General features: G+C 26.4%; 1 protein-coding gene across 1 annotated transcript; it reads left to right on the top strand.

Moving 5' to 3' along the window:
• The first annotated feature begins 308 nt into the window (after window positions 1-308).
• Window positions 309-3,356, top strand: LOC101505220 (E3 ubiquitin protein ligase RIE1-like). The gene is made up of 5 exons (XM_004498258.4): window positions 309-947; window positions 2,484-2,603; window positions 2,691-2,808; window positions 2,890-3,051; window positions 3,129-3,356. The coding sequence occupies exons 1-5, from the start codon at window positions 574-576 to the stop codon at window positions 3,288-3,290; spliced, it is 936 nt and encodes a 311-aa protein (XP_004498315.1). The 5' UTR covers window positions 309-573; the 3' UTR covers window positions 3,291-3,356.
• Window positions 3,357-10,924: the final 7,568 nt, after the last annotated feature.

Below are 10,924 nucleotides of genomic sequence, written 5' to 3'. Positions count from 1 at the left end.
ATTTATATATATTTTTATATATATATATATATATATATATATATATATATATATATATATATTGTATAAATTTGGATTTAATTTATATGCATCGACGATGTAAAGAGATTTTGTATTGGCAATTAATTATAAATTAATAAAACAGTTTTATTTTTAAAGTGCACTTGTGATGTGATAAAATTGTAAAACTTTTTACATCGACAAAACATAACAATTAAATACTAAAAAAATTATTATTTAAAAAAATTTAGATTTTTAACTATTGAAAATGTCAATTAAAATTTAATCTATTACTTTTTTATAATAAGTGTTAAGAGTTTGATCGTGAATATATTTTTATAAATTTATATTTTAAAATTCTTATATATAGTATAGTATTGTACTTTTTATTTATAAATTAAATATTTTTTAAAATTCAACCTCTCACCGCTGGGCTCGTTAAAAGACGTCGCAATTTTCTCGCCTATTTTGTTATGGTTACCGTTTCTATCTTCTATTTATAACAGTAATTATTGTTTTATTTTCAAATTACTTTTTCCGCCATTCTCCATTTTTTTTTAAAACTTCCGTACTATGAGTTGTATAGTCTTGTTGGAACGCTGCTCCGAAAGCACAACACCGTCGGAGGCGGTGCAAGCGACGGAGGCGGCGCTTGAACTCGAGGAGAGTCATGACAGTTGGGGATACTCAAAGCCTGTGGTAGCGTTCGACATTTTGTTGAACATGACGTTCGTTGTGGCAACTGCGGCGATACTGCCGTGCTCCGGACGTGAGCGTCGGAATACGCCGATAAGAGTTTGGATTGTCGGCTATGCGCTGCTGTGTTTCTTCCACTCCGTGCTGGTGTGGCTTGAGTACCGGCGGAGGCAGAGTGATAGCGGCGATGAAACAACTTCCGACGGAAACAATAACAGCCACGGCGACCAGAACTCGTCTTCTCAGCCCAGGTGAGTTTGACTTTGTTACTATTTGTAGCTCGAATTTTTCGCATGCTAGGGTTTTTGCATGTTTTTAATTTAATTTTGTTAATATAAGATATTAAATTATTAATTACTTCTACTTGACATAAGTAGTGCATATTAATTGACATAAGAACTGTATATTAATTACTGTTTAATCTACTATTAATATCAATATAAGATAAAAAATACTTATGAAAAATATAAATTTATTGTTATTTATAATTTTTTTCATGTCATTATTTGAGGGTAAATAGATAAATTTCAAAGAGAAAAATAATAACTACAAAAAGTTATATATAACTGTATTTATTTTACAAAAGAAATGTTACTGTTTAGAAAAAAAATAATTACAAGAAAACCATTATTGTTCTCTTTATTTCTAATCATTGCCAAATCAACTATAAAAAAAAATTAAGAAAACAATGGAAGAAAGAAATAACTATAAAAAAAAATTATAACTACTTTTTTTTTATCTTATCAGAAAAATAATTAGAAAACACTAATATTGTCCTTTTCATTTTTTATTGTCAAATTTATTATCAATATAAGAAAGAAAAAAAAACTATGAAAATAAAAAATTTATTATCATTGGATTATTTGTCACATCATTATTTGAGGGTAAACAATTATATACAAAAAGAAAGAAAGAAAGAAATAACTACAAAAAATTCAATAGTATCTTCCTTATTTTTAAACATGGTCAAATTTTAGGGATAAAAATGATAATTTATTTCGTACCAATTTTTGGCAAAATCAAATAATACTTTCTAATTATTATTATATAGGCAAATCAAAATCACTCAACCATATATTTTTGTCCAACTATACATTCTTTTTTATCTACCAACTATCAATATAAGATATGAGAACACTAACAAAAAAAATTAAAAAATTAAAAAATTAAAATTGTTCTATTCAATTTTAACCCCTGGAAAAAACACACAAAAAAAAATATGAAATAAATATTTTTCATTGATCAATATTAAGCACACCAAATAAATATTTATAATTGATGTATACAAAAAAAAAATGGAGAAAATATTTGTCTATAATAAATATAAAAAAATGTATGACACATATTTGACAGTAATAAATAAAAAAAACATTGGATAAATATTTGTTATTAATAAATTTTAATAAAATACTAAACAAATATCTATCAGTGATAAATATTAACAAAAACATGAGATAAATATTTGTCAATCATAAATATAAAAATCACATGATAAATATTTGTCATTAATACATTAAAAAAACCTACGACAAACACTTTTCATTGATATTGATATATATATAAAAAAAAATTGAGACAAATTTCATTAATAAATAAAATGAGATTCTTTATTTAATGTCTATAGTGACTGTTTGACAACATTGCTTTATTTTTGAATTCATATAAACTAGCATTTGTTTTTAACAAACATATAACCTAGGATAGAAAACATTACTGATTTACTGTGTTGTTACCTAAATCAAGTAATTAAGATTTGTTGACACTTACTTATTTTATACGTAAAACAGATTCACAAAGCGATGTGCATTAATAAATACTGGGGTTTCAGTCGTTTGGTGGATGGCGGGCATTTACTTCGTTATCGGTGGTGGTGATATCTTTAAGCAACATGATCCACGTTTGTACTGGTAATTAAGCTTTCATTAATTATATAATAATAATAATGTTTATGTATCACTCTTCACACATTCTGTTTTTGAATATTAATTTTACAGGTTGGCTCTTGTATTTCTCGCATCTGATATCATCATCTGTGCTATTGTGGCGTTCATGCTTTTCATCGTTTTATTTATATGTTGTCCCTGCATCACTGCTGTTCTCTATAACAAACCGGTATGAATTAATTAATAAATAAATATTTGAGAAACATGCATGGGAACCTTCTAACTCTTCTTTTTGAGATAATATATATAGGTAGGTGCATCAGAAGAAAATCTTAGTATACTTCCAAAATACAGATTTCAAATAGTAAGCAATGAGGAAAAAGCTAGTAGTGGTGGATTTGGATCAATAGTTCCGGTCAAAACTACCACTGGACACGTGGCAAATGAAAGAATGCTTTTACGTGAGGATGCGGTATGGTGTAATATAGTCTCTGCATGCATGCATGCCATGAATGTGGAATGCTTACAATTTGCTTTTTTTATTTTCAGGAATGCTGTATATGCATCCATCCATATGAAGATGGAGTAGAGCTACAAATTCTTCCTTGCAACCATCATTTTCATTTTTCATGTATAGTCAAATGGCTAAAGATTAATGCCACTTGTCCTCTTTGTAAGTACAATATTCTCAAAGGAATCGAACAAGTTTAACACCTTACTTGGTCGAACAAGTTTAACACCTTACTTGGTGTTTTCAATGATGTTCTGTATATGTTTGCTCAGTTTTTCATACTTCATTTTTGCATTGTGTTTTATTAGTTTAATTTATTTTTCTGCATGATTAATTACGATTATAATTCGTTGTGTTTAGTTATTAAACAATAATGACTTCTAACAATAAATAACAACATCACATTAGATATGCGTTACTATGTTGAGTATCAACTTTTATATACCTCTTTTATAAAAGATATTATTTGGGATTGTTTTTTAAAAATAACCTAGTTTTGAAAGGAGGTTGAATTTTGCAAAGGCGATCTTGAGAAGGACTCCACATTTTTAAAATGCAACTGTGTTGAAATTTTTTATTTTTTTATTTTTGATTTAAAAAAAATTGAGGGGTTCTCCATTAAAAGGGCAACATTATACTACCTTATGTTTTTTTAGTTTTACTTTATTGAAAAAACGTATGATCGATTATCTTATTATGAATATTTACGGTGCAATTTGAATCAGTTTTTAAAAAGACACATTTAAAAAAATTGATTATATTAATTTATGTATTATTTAATATCTTTGGATATTATTTTGTGAAAACGGCAAAGATTAAATTTCAAATTTCTTTTTCAAAATCAAACCTATATATATAAATTTTAATACTTATTTATTTTTTATTAGCATCACATATTATATTTATATATTATTTGTTGTCTTTTAGTTTTTCTTGTAATAATACTATTAGTGTTTTTTTTTCTCTATATTATATGATATATTTTACAATAAACGTATTATTTTATGTTTATGATATTAACATATTTTTAAGTTAAATATATTTTTAGTTTCTATAAAATTTTGACCTTTCAATTTTAGTAGTTATAAAATAAAAATAAATTTTTTAGTCCTTACAAAATAATCAAGATATTACATTTTGTCTATGTTGAAATAAAACATGTTTAATTTCCCTTTAACTTTAAATATTTTTAAGGATTTTTTACAAAAATATTTAGAATATTATAAAAACCTCCTCCACAAAATTTTAAATTTTTTTAACTTTATAATTAATTATGATTTTTTTAAATGTTAAATATCAAAATTAAAACAATGAAAATATAGATTTAGAAATTAAATTTTGAGCTCATTTTTTCTGTATGAATTTTTTATAATATCATAAACATGTAAACAAAAATTTAATAAAAAATATACGTTGTCTTAACAACAGAGACTAAAACTGGATGCATAATAATTTTATAAAGATTAAAAATTTTGATTTTATTTTACAAGCATTAAAATTGAAACGTTGAAGTTTTATTGAGACTAAAAACATATTTAACTATATATTTTTTTTATAATTCTAATTCGAAAATTTAAATTAAATTATTTGTAATTAGATTGACTTGAATCAATTTTTTTTAAATGTGTCATCAATTCGAATTGAACTGCATGCATTTGTATTTTTTGGATTGGATGACTTTTTGTCCTTAAAATAAATCTAAATTGCACTGCAAATATCTATAATAAAATAATCAGTCATATTAAAAAACATGAAGATGTGATCTATCGTAGTAACGTTGCCTTATAGCAATTTTATTCAACTTTTATAATATTTTTATTTGTATTTTTTATATTTCTAATAATTTATATTATTATTAATACTGTTTTTTTTATTTTACATTTTTTTAATAAAGTAAAACTAAAAACATAAAGATGTGATCTATCGTAACGTTGCCTTTACAAAATCCGATCTCTTATTAGTATATTGATATTTAATTTTAAAAGGGGATAAGTTAGTTTTTTTTTAAATTGGGTTATTTAAAAAAATCCAAAATTATTTACTTACGAAAATGTTGTGTAACAATTATTAATATTTGTTGTGGATTGTGAACTTGTTAAAAACAATTCTGAAAACAGGTTCGTAAGATTTATGAATAATTAATAAAATTATGAAAGTAAAAAAAATAAAAATAAAAGTCCTTCTATCGATTTGTTGGGTGAACCATTAGGCATGACTTAGAAAATTACATGTTCAGCGGATTATTTTTATTGTAGTGGTTATAATTAGAGATTTTGTTGCATCTTGGTGACATAGTAAATGATTATATTAATATCAAAATTTATAGATGTGTCAAAATTTATTTCTATTTTATATTCTTTAATATAGGGGTTCGGTTGTATAGGAGTATTAGTAGTGATTTAATTATATATATGTACTAATAGAATTTGGTTTATATATATATATATATATATATCACTACGCGAAAAACTACATTTTACAAATCATGTGGTATGAATTTTTAATTTGATAAAAAAAAATTTAAAAATACCTGAGACAAAGTAGATGGCCGCACAGTACGTAGAGGATATGAGGGTTCCCAGAGGAGAGGTGATGAAAGATGTAGAGGATATGAGGGTTCCCAACGTATATAATTATTTGAAAGATGTATTTTACAGCGCTTGTACTAAAAGCGCTGTAATATGTAGTTAAATTTAATGAAAGCACATGCATTTTACAGCGCTTTTCAAAAAAGCGCTGTAATAGGTTGTTCAATTATTTTAAAGCGTATGTATTTTACAACGCTTGTTTAAAAAGCGCTGTAAAATAATACGCGAAAGCGCTTCATGTTACAACGCTTTTTTGAAAAGCGCTGTAAAAGCCTTATAACATTATGCGCAAACGTCATATGACCCTACAACAGCGCTCTTTTTACAGCGCTTGTCAAAAAAGCGCTGTAAAAGGCTCCATTATTTTTAAAATATATTTACAACAGCACTTGTGTTTAGCAAGCGCTGTAAAAGGGGCGCTGTTAAATGTCATTTTTGGCGTAGTGTATGGCTAAATATCACTTGTGGTCCCTTAACTTAATTTCAGTTAACGTTTTAGTCTTTTATCTTTTTTTTTTTTTTTTTTCCGATTTAGTCCTTTATTCATAACAATATCAAATAAAGTATGAAAATACGAGTTTATTTGAAGATTTGCTTTACGAATTTGATGAAATTTGTATTATATTGAAGAATATAATTAATTTTATGAGTTTTGTTTGAATTTTTTTTTTAATTTTTGTATAAAAAAAGATAATATTGTTGAAATTTTAAAATATCAAATATCAAATTGTCACTTAAAATTAAAATAAAGGACCAAGTCGGGAAAAAAAAAGATAAAGGACTAATATGTTACCTGAAATTAAGTTAAGGGACCACGAATGTAATTTAGCATATATATATATATATTGTATGAAAATGTCATTTTAAAACGAAATAAAAATAATTTAGGTGTAAGTATTAATTAAAGTGCTTGAAGAAGATGTTTAACACAATGTAAATGTCATTCTAAAATGAAATATTAAGAAATTATTTATATCATTTGAAAGTTGTTAAAAAGACATACAACTTTATTATTTATAATTTTTTTTTCCGGTTCATTTGATTCGAGCTATCAAATTAAACCGAATGTTTGTGAACTTGAATTGAAAGTTTGAGATGTAAAATAAATTTGTTACGAAACTTGAGTTGAGTTTCGAATTGAATAAATACTTAACGAGTTGAGTTGGACCTAAGTTCGACTCAAATTGACTCATTTCCAATTTTTTCAGGAGTAGAGAAGATCACTTAAACTGGGGACAACCATGTCCCATGATGTTATTGTCACTTAGTATAGAGTTATGTCTACTACCGTCATTACTCATCAACATCACAAACTAACATGATGGTTGTAAGTTTTTAGTGTTTGGTTTTGAAATTGAATTTCAAAACCAAAATTTGTTCGGGCAAAATGAAGTTGAATTTATTTTTATTTAATTTCAAAACATTTTTTCCTTAAAACTAAAAACATATGTTTTATATTTTTTTGTTTTTGTTTTAAAATTTAATATGTCACCACTAGTATACAAATATAACACTCCAACAACCACCATATCTAATCGACTTGAAGTAATTAAAATATCACTAAAAGGGATTGAATAGTGATATCTCTTTTTTAAAATTTACTTTTAAATGTTTATTCTCTATGTAAGGATAATAAATCAGATTTTAGATGATATGCACATAGGGTGGAGATTCGTTGATTCAAAAAGTAAATATGTGATGAATTACTTCTCTTAATAATTCAATATAAACGATGAGTTTCAACAATCTAACCATCAACTAAAAAAAATCTTATTGAGTAGATAAACTCTATAAATTTTTATAAAATTTTAAAACTATTTGATACTTCTTTTAATAATTTCAAATGAATGTATAATAAGCTTTAAAAAAATATAAGTACATAAAAGATGTGATGAGATTATTTTTGCAGAGCTTTGGTTGTAAATCGCTTTCTTAATTTTCTTAGGATGAGATTATCTCAATTTATAGAAGTCATGAAGTTTCAAATATTAGGAGCATTAAGATATAATTGTTGAAAATTTATATGATTGTCCATTTGATCTATCCTTTTAAGTAAATTGAGAGGATGAGTATGGTGGTCCATCGTTGGTTCTCGTCAGAATGAGGATGAAATTTTTATTTTTGATGTGACAATTGCTTTTTTACTTTTCCTTTTTCCAACAGATTAGAGTAGCCTGCACTCAAGGACACATTTTGTACATTTGTGCTGTCGCACAATTTTCTCATGTGCAAGGATGATTAGTGAACAATGTTATTTCTCACTTTTGTGTTGCTTATCCTTTAGGACTTGTGCAAGTTCACACAAATATTCTTAATCTTATTTTTCATAGTTTGTTATCCTTATTACTCTTCAAATTATTTTGGATATAAAAGATGCTTGAGCTAAATGTAGAATCATACTAGAATCATCATCCTCAAACCACTACCACCAACCACTTCCATTGACCACCAACACCATCACTACTAACCACACATCTCCGATCATTACCACCATCTTAGACCACCTCCGCCACCTACCTCCGATCACCATCACCGACCAGTCACCTCTGACTACTACCACCATCATCGACTACCATCTCAGTCTGTTGGCACCACTATTGACCACCCACCTCCGACCACTGACAGTAACCACCATCTTCTGACCATTACCACCATCATTGGCCACAACAACTGACCATAGATCTCCGACCATCTTCTCTCACCACCACCTCCGATTGTCAAACACCTCTTTTGACTGCTGCAACCACATTCAACGACTAATCACTACTACGATAGCCACATTCTACAACTACCAATATTACTAAAAAAATTATAATTAAATTAAAATTTATAATATTTAAATTATTTTAAAATAATTAATATTTAATATAATTTTTTATTAATGATCTTTTATTTTTTATATGTTAATATTTTTTATATTTGTTGAATTTTATAATAAGATGGAACAAAGAAAATAATTCAATTCAATTAAAATAAAAATTGAAACTCAATTTAGAAATGAAATTAAGAACTGAAATTTAAAAATTAAATATTAAAAAATAAAAATGAAAAATAAAACTAGAAATCACCCTCATGGGGCTTAGATATTAGATTTTGTGAAATATAGAAATTTATAGATTGTGACAACCAATTATTTCTATCACCAATGTCCATTCCTTCTATCATAACCTCATTTGTTTTATCAAAATTACCAGGACTAATTCTTTTCAAGAAAAACAAAGTACTCCATAATAGGATTCACCATAATAATGGTCTAATAATAATGACAACGAATTGAAGTTAAGAGAAAAATGAAAAATTTATTTGAAATAATCCATGGTTGATATGAAAATTTTGTAACCATGAGAGGATCTAACTTTCAAGTGACATTCTTTACCAAATATTGCATGCAGAAAAGACACAAACTAAAGGAGAGTAAACCCAAATATGATGGAATTCAATTTTTTTAATAGTTCTCCGGCAGTTATAAAAACTCTAAATTTAGAAACAACACATAAGAAATGTTCAAGGTATGGTTTCCTTATTTTCATGTTCATCTATTTCAAAATTTAAAAGCAAAGAGAAGCTGTGAAGTATAGTGGATTATAATTGTGCTTACTTAGTTAGTGAAAGTCTAAAAACTTTGTATTAAGTTAATGTGATACCTTTTATTCTGTTTTGTCTCAGTTTCTGTTCAGTTAATTACAAATAGTTAGTTAGTTATGGTTATAACTAATTGGAGGGAAGGAATAACTATATATGACATGACTTGTATCTTGTTAAAAACAATGTTAATGATAATGAGTGATTTCTAGATCAATTAGGGAGAGTTCACGTGAGCATAGAACAAAGAATTTTGGGAGCTAGAAAACATTCACAAACAAAAAAAGGTTTCAGCGGTTAAAAAGGACATCTGCGACGATTATAACTGTGGTAAATGGTTGTTTGCGATGGTTCTCCAACAGTTGCATATTGTGTATCGCGAGGCCAATTTGCGACTGGTCAGACAACCGTTGTTCTAATTGTCGAAAACATTTGCAACAGTTTTCGAATTGCCTCTACATATTTTTTGCGATAGTTAGAACCGTCGTTAAGCACGTTAAATTTTTTTTGTTCCTATAAAATTGCGACAATTATCAACTGTCACTATATACATTTTGAGGCAGTTTGAACGCCGCTATAAGTATTTTGAGGCAGTTTGAACCGTCGCAAATATACTAATTTAAAATAAAAAACTTATGATCCAATTTTTTCTCTATTTTTTGTTAAATAAATTAAATTTTTTATTAATTAAAATAAAAAAAATATTCATAAATATCATCCACATAATTAAAATACACAATTATATAACTATTGTGACTAAATCAATTAATATAATCTTTTCAATAGTAATAACACCAATTCATACATTGAATTTAACTAAAACAATAAATAAAGTAGTTTAAATATTCAAAATTCAAAACATTGGTGGAGTGACTAAACATACAAAACAACTCCATCAAACTTTGAAGTTCTTCATCAAAATATTTAATTAGTCTCTAATGATGTTGCTCCACGATCATCAAGTTGGTAGCTAGACTTAAAAGAACGTCTACCATCTCTTGGAGATTTTATGTTTGTTACCTATAAAAAACAAAGTATATATTAATCTCAATTAATCTTGATAAATATTATCAAATATCAACTAAAGAAAAAAATATATCAATTCCTCATTCATAGCCATCCAGATATATGAACTGCTTCTTCAAGAGTTTTACAACATACAATGCTAGTTGTATAGGTTATTAACCATACGATCACCGACACAGAGATAGACAAATAGACAAATCAATTCAAATTAAAACATATTCAATAAACAACAATGCAAATATTTAGACCCTATTTAGATGAACAACTTAATTAATAGCATAAATTCTTATTATATAGGTGTTTATGCAAAAATTATTTCTAAAACAAAAGATAAAATGAAGTCAAATTATTTTCATATAAGTTATAAATTGTTTCTATAAATTTACGATTATGTCATAAGTTGTTTTCATAAACTCTCTCAAATAGTCTTACAAATACTTATACCGATAAATAAGTTTAAATAAATCAATTCAAATATGCCTTTATTTATGTTTCTCGAGTTTGATAAGAGATTTAAGAAGGATATTTACATGTTTTGCCTAGGTGTTGAAACAAATGCAGTCGAAACCAAAAGTGAACCGACAAAAAGTAAACCATAAGAGAGCCTACATTACAATCAATTTTACCATCAGGCCAAC

The sequence above is a fragment of the Cicer arietinum genome, chromosome 4, assembly GCF_000331145.2.
Source record: "Cicer arietinum cultivar CDC Frontier isolate Library 1 chromosome 4, Cicar.CDCFrontier_v2.0, whole genome shotgun sequence".
Taxonomy (NCBI): Eukaryota; Viridiplantae; Streptophyta; class Magnoliopsida; order Fabales; family Fabaceae; genus Cicer; species Cicer arietinum.
This window is presented reverse-complemented; position numbering and strand designations above follow the sequence as displayed.

Coding starts and splice junctions, on each gene's coding strand:
- LOC101505220 (XM_004498258.4), top strand. CDS start 574: ATGAGTTGTATAGTCTTGTTGGAACGCTGCTCCGAAAGCACAACACCG. Junction 2,604..2,690: donor CATGATCCACGTTTGTACTG/GTAATTAAGCTT, acceptor TTAATTTTACAG/GTTGGCTCTTGTATTTCTCG. Junction 3,052..3,128: donor TGCTTTTACGTGAGGATGCG/GTATGGTGTAAT, acceptor TTTTATTTTCAG/GAATGCTGTATATGCATCCA.